Source organism: Styela clava, chromosome 9, assembly GCF_964204865.1.
Source record: "Styela clava chromosome 9, kaStyClav1.hap1.2, whole genome shotgun sequence".
Classification (NCBI taxonomy): Eukaryota; Metazoa; Chordata; class Ascidiacea; order Stolidobranchia; family Styelidae; genus Styela; species Styela clava.
In genome coordinates this window covers 14457796-14475192 of record NC_135258.1, presented here as the reverse complement: position 1 = coordinate 14475192, position 17397 = coordinate 14457796, and the positions used below count along the sequence as shown (strand labels likewise).

General features: G+C 34.8%; 3 protein-coding genes across 4 annotated transcripts in view; 1 reads left to right on the top strand and 2 right to left on the bottom strand.

The window, feature by feature from the left end:
• Positions 1–139: 139 nt before the first annotated feature.
• LOC120339700 (proteasome activator complex subunit 3-like) lies at positions 140–1352 on the bottom strand. The gene is made up of 3 exons (XM_039407884.2): positions 859–1352; positions 607–753; positions 140–383 (listed from the first exon to the last, which is right to left on the bottom strand). Exons 1-3 carry the CDS (start codon positions 1246–1248, stop codon positions 183–185), a joined length of 738 nt encoding a protein of 245 aa, XP_039263818.2. The 5' UTR covers positions 1249–1352; the 3' UTR covers positions 140–182.
• A 1323-nt stretch (positions 1353–2675) lies between these two features.
• Positions 2676–17397, top strand: part of LOC120339699 (interleukin-1 receptor-associated kinase 4-like) — a 112328-nt gene continuing 97606 nt past the window's right edge. The window contains exons 1-10 of one of the 2 annotated variants that reach the window (XM_078115990.1): positions 2676–2940; positions 3403–3487; positions 3900–4218; positions 4851–4972; positions 5306–5418; positions 5858–5974; positions 6704–6814; positions 7414–7603; positions 8236–8460; positions 8814–8865. In XM_078115990.1, the coding sequence (XP_077972116.1) occupies positions 2729–2940; positions 3403–3487; positions 3900–4218; positions 4851–4972; positions 5306–5418; positions 5858–5974; positions 6704–6814; positions 7414–7603; positions 8236–8460; positions 8814–8855 (1536 nt within the window). In that variant the 5' untranslated portion in view covers positions 2676–2728 and the 3' untranslated portion in view covers positions 8856–8865. Of the gene's footprint in view, positions 2941–3402; positions 3488–3899; positions 4219–4850; positions 4973–5305; positions 5419–5857; positions 5975–6703; positions 6815–7413; positions 7604–8235; positions 8461–8813; positions 9321–17397 lie in introns of those variants that run through there. The other variant, XM_039407883.2, reaches the window with a different exon arrangement.
• On the bottom strand, positions 9448–17315 carry LOC120339925 (uncharacterized). The gene is made up of 5 exons (XM_039408163.2): positions 15841–17315; positions 13886–14104; positions 12820–12999; positions 11817–12017; positions 9448–11011 (listed from the first exon to the last, which is right to left on the bottom strand). Exons 1-5 carry the CDS (start codon positions 15907–15909, stop codon positions 10067–10069), a joined length of 1614 nt encoding a protein of 537 aa, XP_039264097.2. The 5' UTR covers positions 15910–17315; the 3' UTR covers positions 9448–10066.

Here is a 17397-nt window from a genome sequence, read left to right as displayed (position 1 = left end):
TTGTGGCAGCGGCATGGAAATGACAAATCCTTTTTTAGCTCCTGACACGATAGTTAACTCTATCACTTTTCAGTTTTTGACGTCACGCCCTCATTCACTGTTTTCTCGATTATGACCTTGTCCATGAAACAAACGTGTATATTGTATGTGTAAGGTTTATTTTTATTTGATTGCCAACTTAACTAATACATTGAAGAAAGGTTGCTGTTTCTTGGTTTCTTAATTTTATCAATATTCTTCATAATCAAATCATGTAGAGACGAATAAAAATTTCTTAATTCTGCGACAGTGTGTCGCAAAGAAACAAATTGCTTCTCGTCCTCCTCCGCAATGAAACGGGCGTAATCGTGAATTTTCGGGTGTTTGATGACTTTGGACGCGACCTGAAATATAGCAATCGCATTTTAGTCTTTCAAATTACGATCCATCTATTAGTCATTAAATAGGAGTTGTATGTTTGAAAGTACAAACATTCAGTAAATGTCCAGAAAAGAGATCCATATTCTAAGTAAAACGCATGCTAAATACTCCATGGCTCATGCTTCAAAAACATTTTTGTCGTCATAAGGTTTGTAAAAATTCGAAATATTGAGCTTCTCACGCTACCTTTGCACGAGCGAAAAAATACGACGTAGTTGATTCCAAGAAAACAGCAGTTTCCGTTTCGACTCCTTTCAATTCTCCCATCGTTTCTTCTTGAACAGAAACTCCAAAATTGTTACCATCTTCCATCTTCGGCAATAGAAGCATGACCTACACGAATAGAAAATTTAACAATTATGTTTGTTGCACTTAACACACACGTTTTTTATGATGCGGTGAAATATTTGGCACAGCCTACTTTTACTTTTTACTTACCCAGGTACGAATTGTATTACACGATTCCATTAAAGTAATAATTTCTGGTCTGATAATCTCCAAAAGATGAACAATCTGTGGATTCGAAAATACTTCTTGTTTCTCGACAGCATCTTCTGACGCATCACCTTCATCACAACTTTTCAAAAGTTTTGCTGGAGGTTCACCAATGTTTCGATCCGATGTCGATGCTTTAGAATTTTCCTTCTTTGCTGTTACATTTGCGTGACTTTCCCAACTTTTTTGGCGCACCGAAGGTATGTTTTCCAGACGAAATTCCGGGCTTTGAAGAATTGCATCCAATTGTGCTGTTTTTTCTGGAAATACCTTGTTCACAAGATTTTCTGCTTCCAAGCCTATTGAACTTTTTATATCAAGAACAAAGTCCATATTGATTTAGTGTGCTGGTTTCGTAAAGCTAGACATACAACGAAATATCCTTTCTCTTTGCAAAATTGTTATGAAATGGTTGTTTTGCAAATCAGCTGTTTGAGTCTTTTTGTGATGTCATAAAAGCCAATTGTGAAATGCGGGGAAACACGCTACGCAAGCACCAAACGGGGAATTCCGAAATGGGCGGATCGAATCCGGCGCACATCATGAACTCATATCTTATATATTCCAGTATTCTGATATTACTGTGATAGTTTTATGGCCTAGAATCAGTTTAAATCAAGAATATAGGTATACATTTTGTTTAAGGATAACGTTTTATTTTAGTATCGCTATATATTGATACAGTGTATTGACTGCGTTCAGTCTGATAGCTGTACAGTCAGACAGTCTTCCTCTGTTTTCATATACAAAGCATGATACAGGTGATAAAAGAAATTTATTTTGAACTTTTCACTCCCATGGGATGAATATGTCAGTATGTGAATGTTAATTATTGTAATACCGTAATGCATGAATCTGTGTCATATAGACTACATAGAAGAAGTGAAAATGCAAGCAATAAAGTAATAAACAAAGACACAGGGGCGGCGGTGTGGCTCAACGGGCTAAGCTTTAGGAATACGCTCGCCACCGCACCTCTAATTACTCTGCGTGGGTTCGCAGGTTCGAATCCCATGCAGGGATGGTTATGTGCGAGAGGATTGCTGGACTCCTCGCCGTCGTTGGGTGGTTCACGTAACCGCTGGTCGGTTACGGCTTCCTCCACCACCAAGTCCATGCTTCCGAAAACAAACAATACAGTAAAACTAATCCCATACCCGACTTGGAATGGTAACCGGACGAGAGGCCGTGGTTCGCCAGCTGCTCACTTGATGAGTCAATAAGATTAAAATGCTTACAACAACATGCTAATAATTGATTTTTTATATAATTTACATGTACACAGATGTTGAATCGTTCTGCAATTTCCAAAATTTATATTTATTTTTTCAATATGTCAAATAATGAACTGAATCATAGGTTACGGCCTAATAGGTACAGCTGTGTCTTGATTGTCATGTGTCGGTGTCATTATGATTAAAATGCTTACAACAACATGCTATTAATTGATGTTATGTATGATTTACATGTACACGTGTGTTGAAAAATTTCTGCAATTGCAAAAATTTATATTTATTTTTTCAATACCGTCAAATAATGAACTAAATCCTAAGTCGCTGGCCTAATAAGTACAGCAAAGTGTCTGGATTTAAAAATAGTCTATATTCAGATGTTATTTGAATCTCATCTCCTTGCCTTGTCTATGTTTGGTTACAGCCTCTGATTCCTTGAAGGTTTACTAGTATTTTGATTCCCTTTGTAAAGCATTCTTAACTTTTTTTTTCAATTAATAACATTCTTTTCATTCTAATAATTTACTGTTTTTTTTATCGGTGCATAGAAAAGGTGAAACAAGTGTGAATTGTATAGAAATATGTATCACAGCAATAACACTAGCGGATTTAGGCCCAGCAGAGTTAGAGCTGGTCCAACAACTTTTATACGAGATTTACCGTATTCTGTTTTGGTAAATGTTGCAAAGCAGCTTGATCCAGATGGGACTTCAACTACATGGAGAGATCTTGCCCTCAATATACCAATCAGCTCAATGAATCCAAATCCCAGATTTACAAATAATGATATACAGTAAGTAGTGTTGCCGGAAATGATGATATGAATTCTTTTTATAATTTGAATGTTAGAGGGCTGTTTTTCTAATTGGGCACTAGTTGAAAAAATTTGTTATTATACGAGAGAAATTATTATTAAAGTTATTTGAGATTTGGGCAAAAATTATAGAGCATGGACATAGCAGCAATACAATAATAATATTACTTGAATACGTAAAGAAATGAACCTGGTCTTTTTTTCATCTATCCATAGCCATCAAGTAGATGAATTTTTAACACCAAACATCCAATCAATATCCATAACACCAATGGTTTAACAACCTGTCGCTAGGCCATCGCTTTTCATTACATTGTTCATCATTCTGTATGGATAATTTAATTACCGGTACTGTTCAAAATGAATCTTCAGAAGATTGAAAATTTGAATTCGTTTTGGAAAATGATAAATGTGTGTATTATTCTTTTTTTTTCTTTCAAGGCATTTTGAATTATCTACACAACGTGGTAAAAGTGCAACTGAAGCTGTTCTTCAAGCTTGGGCAACCTCGAATGTCACTGCACAGGTGATCGTTATGTAGCCTATCTCACATTTTTATTTTCAAAAATAAAAAATTATATGACTTTATTCAAATTTTTATTTTTTTAATTTTTGTTTTGACTTCTTCAAAATAAAATCATTTGTTTGAAACGGGAATGGACAATTTACACAAATTTTATTGACTTATTCATTGTTTTGTTTATCTTTGTGAAGTTTATCATTGAATTAAATTTTTCAGCTTTTTCACCTTCGTGTTAGACTTCCTCATAGGTGATGCTGCTTGATAACAATTTTTGGTTTATCGCATCGGCCTTCACACTGAAACGACGCTTTTTTAGTTTCATTTTTTTCGCTCTGTATTTTCGATTTGTGAAAAAAATTTGTATTGACTGACTGACTGAAAATAAAAATTTTGTCATTTCCTTTTTCCTTTTCAGGATCTTGTTAATGTATTTCATAAAATGCATTTACCAAAGTTAGCCGATATAGTTTTACCACCGGAACCGCTTCCTCAAAGAAGATTTGATCCCCCTTCGTACCGAGAAACAATGGGGTTAGACGCAGAACCAAGTAAAGCTCCTACACATCAGTCTACAGGGTTTCAACAAACTGCTTCACATGTTAGCTCTACTCAAAGTATGGGGAAACGAGAACCTATTGAACATGATTCAATGTCACTTCGACAACCTACTGAAAATTGTACTACAGATATTTCAGAGCATTTGTCATTAGAAGAATTAAGTTTAGACAAAAATTGTGAGTTTGCCATCAAAGCTTTGGTTTAATTGAACTTTTTTCATTAAAATATTATATGCCAATGCAGTATTTTTTCAAATAGCGTTGTTACTGCTTTGTAAATTTCTTTGTGGTAAGTTTCACTTATGACTTGAATGTTTGACTGAATTGTTAAATTCAGAGAAATCATATCAGCATTAAATAAATTAGGTCAATTTTGAGTCAACTGGAAATTTTTATCTAAATAATTTGCTATTGTTGCTATTTTAAATAAATGGATATCCACAGGCATACTCAATGAATTTTCAGATATTATTTTATCATCTTCTTCAAAGCTATATACCTGTTTCTATCAAATATGCAATATACAATTCAGTGCTATCGTTATTATATTTTCACTTACTGGTATTTCAAAGTGTTTATAAAGTCTTAAAATTTATCAAGTTGCAAAGGGTATATCGATATCGTATACAGTTTTATGGCCTCTACAGGTGTAGTAAAAACTTGTAGAATAAACAATATTTAAAATAAAACCTGGTTTAAGATATATTGCAAACTGACTTGACTTCATAGTAAAATTGAAATTATAAGATGACATTATATACATCCTGTATATATAATTCATATAGAAGGTAAATTCATCTTTTATTTAGTGCCTTCATTTTCTTATTCTGATTTGAGTGAATTAACATCAAACTTCAATGAATCTTGTAAATTAGGAGAAGGAGCTTTTGGATCTGTATTCAGTGGAAATTTGCATTTACCAAAGCATAAGGTTTGATTGTGCCTTATATATACTTTTCAAATTAAATATTAGAACCTTGGGTGTCGCTGCTCGATGACCAGTTTGGTTCCCAGAAAGTCCCCTTTCCTGTAAAATTGTGTAATCAGCTTTTTCTTATAATTTGTGATTTTTTTTGACTGGTTAAAAAAAATAAACTTGACTTGGACTTATAAATAGAAAAACTCAAAAATTTGGACGCAGATGTTTGGGCATGGGAGTTGAACCCAAGATTTTGACCGGCAATGTCATCCATCAAAGTTAAGCCTAACGCTTTAACCACTAGGCCCCATGCTCATTAATATTATACTCGTTTTCGTTTTGCAGCCAATCAAATCTGATGCAAGAAAAATAGCCATAAAAAGATTAAAACTAGATGCTCCAGATCTAGCAGTTGCAGTTGCTGAACAATTTAAAAAGGAGATTCATATAATATCTGAGTATGTATGCTATATTAATTTATTATGATGATGTATACATAGCAAATGTTGCCAACCGTTATTGAAAAGGACTGGGATAGAGCAGATTGAAAATTGTTGCAGATGCTTGGTTGGGAATGTAGATTTTTATTTAAAATTTATTTTGAATCAATGTGGTTCATACTGGTTTTACATTCCTGAACGCTCCGCTAGTTTTTGATTGTCAAGTTAAATATACAGATAAATTAAGATTGACAACACTCATTGCTTTGTTTTTTATTTTTGCGAAAGTTATATTCTAATCAATCTTGTTTCCGTCTTACTCATTTACTATTATGTCCTGATTTACCTTCAGTCTCACTCTTACTACTTACTTTTTTACTGTTAGGGTTCTTATTACGTCTTTGTATAGGGAGTTATTCTGAAGAAAACTCAATACTGTGTTGATATTTTTATTTAGATTAGAGCATGAAAATATTTTACCATTGGTTGGATATTCATGTGATGGACCTGAACTCTGTTTAGTATATGATTTTATGTTCAATGGATCTCTCAGCTCAAATCTGCAAGGTTGCAGGTACTTTTTTTATTCTTTTTATATTTTGTTACTGACTAAGATCAACTTAGTGTTCCAAGTCAATTTATGTTTCACCGATTCAAAATACCCTCTCATAAATGTTACAATTTGGCATGAAAATTGACACTTGTTATGAGTTACTACTTTGGCAATCAGCTCCAAGGCTGCAGAGGCGGGGTTCAGCATGTTTCCACTGAGTCCGGAGTTGGAGCGGGAGTCCTATTTTGAACTTTACAGAGTCAAAGTTGAAATTGGTGAATTCCCGGAGTTTGAGTCGCACGCTTTTCAATAGTGATAAAATAAGTCAAAACTTCCCACAAAAACAGCAAGAATTTTATCAATCGTTTTTAAAAGTCTAATAGTAGAAAACTGCAGGCGCCTAGATTTTGTTATCAAAATTTAATTTTCTCGGATCTGAAATATTTTTCAACACAAAGTTAGAGCTAAAAATTTTTCAACCTCGAAAAGAGAGACGGAGTCATTTGTAAATTGTCTTTCACTCGACAGGCCTGGTTGGTGTTACTATAAAGTGAGTTCAGGAAAGATTGAGAATTGTGAATTGTGGTTATATATATTCTTGAGTATGAGGTAACTCGGCATATTCTTTTCAACTATATCCATTTTTCAGAATACATTGGAAATATTGCTGTTTTATAAAAAAAAATTGTGAAAAACAAGATGTTATGATTTATTCATCGGAAAACGATTTCATAAACTTATTTTTTGTAGGGAGGGAACGAATCAATTATCTGTAGCACAAAGACTTCAAATTGCAGAAGGAAGTGCTGCTGGAATTGAATATTTGCATAACAAGAAATTAGTACACAGGGATATTAAAAGGTAAAACCAGTTTTATGTATTCCTGTGTGTGTTCAGAACAGGACTCGAGGCAAAAAGAAATTTCTGTATGGAAAGACGAAAGCGTAGCATATCCAGTTATTGTTTCTGTGGTTTTGTCTATAGAATGGCAACTTGACTGACATGGGATCAAACGCTAATTTCCTAACTTGCAAAAACTTGGTCGTACTTTAACATTGCGCCATTCATGAGCAAGCAAAACAAATTTTATTAATATACTATGTGCTGTTGTTCCCATGGTTTCCTCGTTGTCCGTGCTCTGAGTCAGTTTTTCCTTGTTGAGACATGCGACCACTGAGTATATACTTTTACTCAACTCATATATATACTGTACATATCATATATATATATATATATATAGAGAGAGAGAGAGAGTTTGATTTAATTTTTTATATTTTTTCTGTTAGACATTTTTGATGGTGACGCTACTCGATAACCAGTATTGATTTTTCTAGTCTCCCTTCACGCTGAATGCATTTATATAATTTATTTTTATTAGTGTATGTTTATTGCATATTTTCAGCATGGTGAAAAAATAAAATACCGACTACAGCATCGCAAAATTTTTTTCCCATTTTTAGCTCAAATATTTTACTTGATACTGAAACAAGGCCTCGTATAAGTGATTTTGGATTGATTCGATCTGTTATTTCTGCACCTGAAACGACATCAACCGTGACCAAGAATCCTATAGGAACTCCATTATACATGGCTCCTGAAGCTATCCGAGGAGAGGTTTCAACTGCTATGGATGTGTACAGTTTTGGAATTGTAAGATAAGTTTATGAAATGTTAAATCAGCTTGATGAAAACTTGTATTGTGAATTAAAATGAGATGGTCTTTATGATTACAGCTATGCAGTCAGAAAACCGTTTGATTTTATTCTCACTCTGAGCTATTTATTTTATCCGAATTGTGACAAATTTGGACTCTTGTCTCAGAGAAATAAAATACTTACCACAGAAGTTTTTTGTTTGTAAGCGTTTTTTTGGTAGTTATTGAAATTTTTTTTCCATCCTGAATGCATGAAAATACACCTCTACAGTCCTTTTTATAAGACACAATTGGCATTACTATTTTATTATGATTTTCGCAGTTACAGCATAGCATTGTTTATTTAAAAATAGTACCAGTACTGGTTTTCGAGGCATACAATTAAGCATAAAGCACCACCTGATCCCTTCATTAGATGCACTGACTTAGAGGGGGCACAATCAATTTTTAAGAAAAATAGGATTTGAGATGTGCCTTATGATTGGTGAAACGGTAGATGTATTCAAAATGATTGACAGCTTTTCATATCTAGCCTAACATGATCTTGGTAACCAGGATACAGGCTGTGACATACCAAACAATTGAGGAGTTTCGTCAGTTTTACTCATTCAAAATTTCTTCGATTTAGGTAATACTTGAATTACTGACGAGCAGAGCAGTATATGATAGAGACAGATCTCCACCAAGTCTACTTGATTATGTTATGGATAAATGTGACGAACAGCAAGATGCAATCATGGATTTAATTGACAATGAAGCAGGGCATTGGAGATACAGTGTTGCTATGGAAATTTATGAACTCTCTTCCGATTGTCTTAATTACAGACGAAAAACACGACCTGCTATGTCAAAGGTAATTTTTTTCTTTAGGTACACTCGTAGTTTGTGTATCAGGTTTGGGTTAGGCCATAATTTTATTCGGATTTCCTTATTTTAGTTCTATTACGAGTTCGGGAACTGCCTGTGTTAGCCAAGTGAATATACCCCCTGCCCATAGATTTCAGTCCCTTTACACAACTTGATGTAAAGTAGGTAAACAAAATTAGTTACCTCTATATTGGTACACACACTTCTGGAGCGCCTTTCCTTAAATATATGTTGCATCAGATTGAATTGCTCACTCGTTTATGTGAGATTTAGGAAACTTCAAGAGATTTGCTTCAGATTCAGTAATATTATGCTACTATTTTTGGGGCTGTTTTGCAGGTTCTCACGAATATACGAACAATGAGAGAGAAGATGCATTAGCCTGTCTGACATGTACCACCAAGTACCCATGTTGCAAATGCAAGTAATACGACGCGATAGGAAATTCTTACTAATGGAAGATGCCTAGCAAAATATTGTTGGAATGATCCTTCTTGGTTGAAGTTGATTTTGGTGGAGTATTATATGCTGAGGAGAAATTAGTTTAAAAAGGTTCTCACTTGTGAGAACTGTCATTGTCTTACGACGCTTTATTTGCTACTTTTTTTATAGAAAAGTCGCTTTTGGGCTTGCATGGCAGAGAACTTGAATGGTGCCAGTAGTCGTTTTGCTTGAGAATGATGAGAATTTCCAAGCGATGTCAATTGAAATACTTTCTTATGGAATTGTGCAGTCATTTGCCTAGTATGAGATTATTATCAATGTATTACTTTTATACTATTTTATTATGTTCATATATTCTTTCAGTCGGATATATTGCATTAAAAAACGTTATAATAACTTTTATTCATCGTCTGTCTGCAGTGTATCGGTCTCGATGGTTCAGCAATATAGCTTGTTCTAGTTTATGAATATCATATAAATATTGTATAAGATTAACAATCACTTGTGGCAGAATTCTTATCCCATAGTTTGTTTCCTTTCATTCTGAACCATAGACCTTTTGATAAAAAAAGACCAGCATTTGCTGTTTGTAATTTTTATGTATGGAAAAATAGGCAAATCGCATGTGATTTTAGAAATTTGCTATAGGTACAATGCAAAACAACGCCAAACACAAACAAGCACCCTATTACTGATAAATTCCATGACGCCTTTTTCCGTGGAATTCAGGTAGCGTTGAAACCGTCACCCTCTGTCAGCAATGGGATTCAAAATTTAAAAGCAGGCTCTTTTTTATATCGAAATCCCCAACAACAGGTTACCTTTTTTCAGAATCCATGCCGAACCTCTAGCTGTATAACAATAGAAGAACGTAACATAAGGAGACAATATAAGAACGGCATAACATTCTTTTTAAACATATCTAATACATATCTTTCAAAGTGCCAAATATAACGCTCGTCGCCGGCTTCTGCGCTTGTTACCCGATTGCTGCGATCGTCCAACGTCTACAACAGAAACGGTTTTGATGATTATCATGATAATCCAAGAAGGGTTTTGTGGGATCAATTTCGCTCAGAAGAAATTTCGAATCCCCCCATCATACTTCAGTGGGTTTATTTCTCGCCGATTTGGTATTAACTATACCGCTACAAAGTCAGATAGTAAGCCTTACGAGTATCAGTCGACGAGGCAATTTGAAAATTTGTTTGTTTGTAATTCTGTGGGGATTTTCGTGTACTACCTGGTTCGCAATTGGCCGTTTCACTTTCTAGATCGTAAGTGTAACTGCTACTGTAAGGTTTGGATGTTTTGCGAGTTCTAGTATTTTCTGAGTCTGAAGCTGACGAACCAACTTCTGTATTATAGCAACGACTCCCGCCTAGTTCTTCGTGATCCGAACTTGTATTTGTGAGGTGGTCACTCTCCGCGGCAACTCCAGATGCTCTTATTGTAGACAGACGCTGAGTGTAATTTCTAGGTGGCCTAAGCCTCCACGACGAGTTGGGTGACATTTTTCTTCGTGGCAACCCTGTACTACGGCATTCTCTTTGGGTAGGATGCATCACTTGCCAACTCGGGGATCGCCAAGAAATCGGCGTGTGCGAACTGGCACTTTTTCGGATATCGGCATGACTGGTAGGTATCAGATTTTGCTGAATACCTAGGCATCTATCAGATGTTGTTGAACGATGAAAAAATTCTTGGCCTGAATGATTTAAAGCCCGCCGACTCGTTGACCTGTGTGGGCGCGTGTTTTCCTCCAAATACTGAGCTTCCAACGCCGACATTGACGTCTGTCGCAAATGTTCGAAAGCCAGAAACGCACATTGTTGGCAGTATTGTTTGTCCTGTGTCTGGTGAGTCGGTTTCGTCATTGCTCTCATAGGGACGTACTGATTTTCGTTAGTGAAGTTCTCCGCTGTAGAATATTTCGGTTGGTAAACGCTTCTGTTTCCCATCATTTTGGCGTTACTATTCAGATTTTTATCGTGAATCTCAACTTTGCCAAGTTGTTCATTATCTAAAGACTTTGATTTACCAAGAAAGCATAGTACCATCCACAGTTTGGCAGTGATAACGAGACATATAATCTGGAAACAAGAGAGTAATGTTCTAATATATGGACGCGAAGATCAAGTTTATCCACTGAGCCATATTTTCATTGGTACTTGTTATTTCGCACATGTCGTGGTAGTCGGGACCGCAGTTTATTGAGAAAGGAGGTAACATGAATATAACGTCAGATTACGTAACTACCAAATGTGTTATTATCATATTTCAACGATATCTTGCCATTTATTGACCAAAGGACAACAAATTTTTCACCATGTCACATATATAGATATATATAATCTATGTAACGCTAATTTTACTCGGTGATACATTTATTTGGTGCCCACCATTTTGAATTTCCTATAGAAATTGATTGGCACATTAGTTATGAGGAAAAGTCATTTCTCCCCAACAAAGCCGTCTTATCGACTTTCCTCTACCTCGAGATAAATATGTAAATCCTATCCAGTACAGTTACCTTAGAGCTTAGATGGTAATTGAATCTATTTTAATGTTCGGAAGAATGTGACAACCTTGAGCAAGCATCGTTAAAATACATGATCAAATGAACTTTGTATGATAGTATGTAAATCAAAACTATCTACGACGTTTACGATGTTGACTTCCATGCAAAATCAACATGAAATAGATTTCGTTCATAGTCGCAGTATCGCCAAAATAGATAAGAGAGAGCGATTATTCAATCACGATTATTATTCTTTTACAATTTTCGTATTTGAATTCAATCATTCGAACTTACAGGTATTAGTATATATAACAATTTCATGCCAGTTAACATTGAATGATTCGAGACAACAAGTTCCATCGTAACTGTATACTTACTTGAATAATTCCAATGAGGGTCGCAAGGTAAGCCATTGAATGAACTGGCTTTGGAGATCTCACATAATCCAACAACATATTCCCGCAAACCGCGTATCTGGATGAATGATAAATACAATTTTCGGATCCTTCACAGCACGTTTTCAGTATCTCATGATCAATTTCCCAATCTCGGTAAGACTTTATTCCACAGCATTGGAACTGAAAAAGAGGTATCAGTTTATTGTAAATAAATAAAAGTTGTCTACCTAACAAACCATTTTTCATAATTTAGTTCCACATTTTGAATCTGATCATTGATCAATTTCTACAATCTATAATATTATCGTCTTTTAGGATTTTTCCCACAATTTTTCCCTGCGCCGCGAGTGCACGAATTATCGCTGGGAAAATTTGTAGGTCACCACTCCACGTTCGAAACATTTGATCGCCATTTACAGGACCGCCGCGTGCCCTTATGGTTTTGTGTGAAAGCAAATATACACTATTAATTGTATTGAAATTTGGAATACTTATAAGCGACAGCTATGATAAGAAGTAAACAAAGAATCACTGAATGTCCTTCGGTCTATATACGTTGAGCAGCTTTTTTATTTGTTTGAATGAATGACTTCCTAATTGTTGCCTAGTCTTCAGCGAACTTTAACATTAAAATTTACTAGATCTTTCCAATATTTACGACGGAATAATTGTGTTTTTCCGACCTGCTATGAATCCAACTTTATAGGCATGGTTTGTATATACAAAATGTCTTATGCCGCCAAGTCAATAATAAAAATGCGCATGTCAGCTTCATCGGCTTTGACTCAGCTTAAAGAAAATCCTGAAATATTTGTAAAATCCAATTTTTTCTAAATATCTCATAATATACAAAATCAGTGTTCGTGCATGGAAAGTTCGAGATGAGTTTGTACCAGTCATATCATAAAATTATTTCAAGGGTTTATAGGGACAATAAAACATATATCGATAAATATAGTATTTTCTTGTGGGGAGAAATTACCTTTTCATGAATTTCCTCCCAAGCTTTGATGAACCAAGCGTGTTCTTTATTCCCATACTTCTTTGCATTTTCGAGAAGTATAGACAGATCTTTTTCATTTGATGTTATCTTCCAGTCAAGCATCCCCCATACCCCAGCACTTATTTCGACACAGATGCTTGCCAAGACGGAGAAAAAGAACTAAAAATAGTTTCAAAATTTATTCCAACGGTTTGTTGATCGTCGCAGGCTGTACGACTGGCTCACCTTGGAAATCAATGGAAACACGACTGACTCGTACGTTTATTTACCCAGGGCATATTCGCAGGATCGAGTGATAATCACGTGCAAGAGGATTGCCGAACTACTCGCCATCGTAAGGATGGTTCACGTAACAGTTTCTTTCTCTTCCATCACTTGCATGCTTCAGAATTTACTAACTAGTTAATTATTCTCAACCCAACATAAACTGGTGACTGGAAAAGTGGCCCGGGTTTCCTATTATGTGGTCAAGCCGTCTTGTCTGATTTCCTTTCTCTCGGGATAAGCATGATAATTTAAAAATACTTTGTGACTAAACCAGGGTAGTTGGGTTATTTAAACCTTTCTACAGTCAAACTTTAGTCAGAAATTAAAAAGAGAAAAATTTTTTCCAACATGGTTCTAATGATCAGACGCACTGTCAAAGATGATCAACGCTATTGGATTATTTTAGTTTCTTAACCGGACACTTGCTTTCACTTCTGAACCGTAATCTACGTATACTTATGTCAACTTTATCATAAGTGAGTGGGCAAACACCTAACTCTTCTATTTTTAATTTATATACTTTATTTTGGTATTCAGATATTAAACTTCATTATCAGTTTGTTTGCTCTACTTTTAATCATGATTTTATTCTTACTTTCATCATACACACGCTGCATTTTTGCTGACTATGAATTCAAAATAATCCTATATTATGTTGGTATGTATTCTTATGTGATGATAGTGTTGTCAATATTCACCACATACGAACAAATATCACATAACAATAACACACAATCTATTGAATTAATTTTATTTTCGCCAGTAGATAAAGACTTACCCATGCTAGAATAACTTTGTTTTCAGTGAATGCTCCACAGCATCCTAAACATCCGATGACAAGCAGGAGACAAGAAACGGATATTAAAACAGGAAAAACGACTGGAAAGAATCCAACGAGATAGAAATTCCCGGCCGATGTTCCTTCTGTTACTAATGTGATTTTGCTTAAGTTATCTCGAATCCAACACGACACACATAGAAGCCCCAAGCACGATATCTAGAAATAAAAAACATGCAATATTTAAGTACCTCTTAGGATTCGATAAGAGCTTATAGATGCACTACCAATAAGTATTCAGCTAGAAGATGGAAATGAATGCACACCTTCATACATTCCTCCATGTTAAAGACAGTTAATATATATTATTGGCGGCGGTGTGGCTCATCGTGCTAAGCGTTCGGACCTCTGATTACTCTGCGTGGGTTCGCGGGTTCGAATCTCGTACGGGGATGGTTATGTGTGAGAGGATTGCTGAACACCTCGCCGCCGAAATATGCATTTCTATATACAGTATGGGAATTCAAACAATACAGATTTGCTCTTCGTGTTGGACGATTGTATATCTCATCGGACGCCGTTTTTTTTTTTGGCTACAGTAAATTCTATAATGCTTTAAAATATTATAACCCATCAAATTGTGTTGACAAGAAACCTAATTAGTCAAGGAGTAAACATCGGAAAATTGGGTGTAGTTTCGTAATCCCCAACTTTCGCTTGATATACTCGGCAACGCCTGACAAATTTGGATATTTTTTGTTCGCGATACTTACCTATGCAAAGGCTGAACATGTCAGTGAGTTAGTTAGTTCTTGATTAACCTCGTACTTAGAACAACAAGAAGACGGAACATTTTGCACTTTGCTGATAAAAATTGTGCAGTGATATTTTATGCAAACACTCCAAGTCGGTTGTATAAATCTACTTTGTAGTATTAGCGTATAGTTGTCAACAAAACTTGATTAAGAACAATGGTAATATTGTCAATGATTTAATTGTTGAAGTCAGCGTATGATAAAAACCGGAACAATATAGTTCTTGTGGCCAAGATAATATTAATTAAGTAAAATGTTATGCGTTTTCAGCATGAGGGAATTTCATCAAAATTATATGAATAAGATGGTATGTTATAAAGATGATGACGTTTTACGTATTATCCTAGAAATTTAATTTTATGTACTTTTGGCGTTCTCGGATAGATTCTTTAATTAAGTGTAAGAAGAGTATCACAGGGCACGTGTATAAAACGATATCAGTTTATGAACAACATAACTCAAAACAGAGAAACTATAACCTGTGACAAAATGGAATGTGATGATTTTTGAAAATTGAATTTTGAGTTGACAGTTTGTTTCGGATGTGCGATATCACATTATTGTTTGCAGAAGATGTTTGTTACATAAGTTGTTCTACGACCAAATGAAAATTCGTAAAACTTGAACACAATGTCTTATCATATAAAACTTAAGTGATGAGTGTTTATATACTGTGTCATAGTTTATAAATGTAGTAACGAATGAAGTGGTTCTACAGTACACGTTTATAATTTACTCTTAAAGATAAGTGAGGCATGGATGAGACACCATGAGATAAATGATACTCGCAAATAGTGGATAATAGTGTACTACGGGACTTTATCACTTGTGGTTGGTGCAAAATATGGAAATCCAAATAATTAATGATGAACTTAATTGCACTGTATTTTTAATATAATTGAGACACAATTTTTAATTATACAATTGTCGTGTCTCATTTGACATGGTTGCGAGAGTGAACGAGCCCTACACATTATTTATTATTGAATGCATTATCGGTTCTATCCGCAATATTGGTGATCAGTAGAGACATATAGCTTACAATATGGATGAGCTACATAATTCAAGTATGTCGGAATTTTTGTATTTGTAATAGTTCACTATGAGTACATTTCTACCAATAAAAAAATTCAAACTCACCCATAACGTAATAACCAAAAAACAGAGAATCAATTTTAACCACCGAACAAGCGATTCTTCTTTCGACATGGCCTTTGCCTATCCTTTCCCAAATTTTACAATGCTGGCAGTAAAACTCATAAATCACACATTGTAAAATAAATTACAGCTACCTACTGGATGGTATCAAACATATATATAAACGATTTTGTTATCTACCTTGCGTTTAAAAATAAAATAATCAGAAAACAATAACTTTTATACTGATCCACTATCCAAGACAGCCGAATTGATTAAGTATTTTAAAAGAATATTAGACTGACAAGTATCGGGCACCCGTCCGTCATACATATATATAATGTTTTATATGCAGGTATATATTTATTGGCAGATCACAAATAAAAGCTTGTTTGCACTGTCGCTTATCTTAAGATAGAACCACTTGGTTTGTTACTCAATAACCTGACAATCTCGACGGTCTCGGCGTTAATTAAAGTAAATTTGACGCCAAGTATATTCCTAGCGTACTATTGTGAAAACTCCCCCGAAAGTGGTTAGAACGATCGATGTAATAATTTCATAAAATAACTGAAAAAACAGGTAGGCCACAATCGAAATTATGGCGGAATTTAGCGATTTTTCACAAGCGGTAAATAAAAATAAATCATGTACCTCTCACATGAAATGATAAGTTAAATAGAGTGATTATGTAAGAATATGCAATTAATTTATGCGATAATAAATAGTCCAAACGTTGTATAATACTCGCTATGTTGGTTTATCGTCGAATAAATTAGTAAACGCACTTCATTCGCAGTGCAGGCGCCTTTGACTATATTTGACCGAAGGCTCAATGAAACCAAATTATATGTTATGTGAGCTTGTCTACCGCCTAGTTGGCAACGAATTAGGCGCAAAATTACCAACCAATACTGTGTACTATTTCCAAACAACTTGTTAAAAACTGCTCCTGGCCTGGCTTTACTTCTCCCGAGACTTGTTCTGAGTGAATGTATAAAAACGTTAAATTCCTTCTATATAAATTTTAACGGTTATAACCCAAATTTTATCAAAATCCTTGGGTTTGTCCAGAGCCTTGTTCTCAGTAAAAGAATGAAAACTCCTCAAACGTAAATAACGGTTATGAGCTAAGTTATATTCATGATTATTCTGCTTGTCCGGCGCCTTATCTTGAATAATATAAAGAAAAAATTCCCGAAAACGGGAATAATGGCTATAACCATTTTCTAGTCTAGTAAATTTATTTTAATCAAGATGCACTTTTTGAAATGGACGATTTTGGCCGATATTTTTTTTAGTGAGAAAACAATTGTCTTGAATAGCAGACAGGTTGAGTATATTAGCAAATATCTTAAATTCCTATGATGGGTATTCACTGGCAACGTTTTGATCTAGAATTTCATCATACCGAGATGAAAATAATTTGCTTGTTGAACATTGATGTTGAAGTGGTGACAGACCTAAAAGTTCGCTATAATATAGCGAGATAATGTTAAAGGAAACCCAATTCGATATTCGTATAGTCCCGGATTAAATGAGTGTAAAATGTTACCGAAT

Bases quoted from the DNA above. Each gene is read 5' to 3' on its own strand.
- LOC120339700 (XM_039407884.2), bottom strand. From the start codon at position 1,248: ATGGACTTTGTTCTTGATATAAAAAGTTCAATAGGCTTGGAAGCAGAA. The intron at 754-858 runs GTAAGTAAAAAG...CTATTCGTGTAG, and splicing joins GTAATACAATTCGTACCTGG to GTCATGCTTCTATTGCCGAA. The intron at 384-606 runs GTAGCGTGAGAA...GCTATATTTCAG, and splicing joins ATTTTTTCGCTCGTGCAAAG to GTCGCGTCCAAAGTCATCAA.
- LOC120339925 (XM_039408163.2), bottom strand. From the start codon at position 15,909: ATGTCGAAAGAAGAATCGCTTGTTCGGTGGTTAAAATTGATTCTCTGT. The intron at 14,105-15,840 runs GTGAGTTTGAAT...TTTTATTTCTAG, and splicing joins TTTTGGTTATTACGTTATGG to ATATCGTGCTTGGGGCTTCT. The intron at 11,012-11,816 runs GTAAGTATACAG...TCTTGTTTCCAG, and splicing joins CCCTCATTGGAATTATTCAA to ATTATATGTCTCGTTATCAC.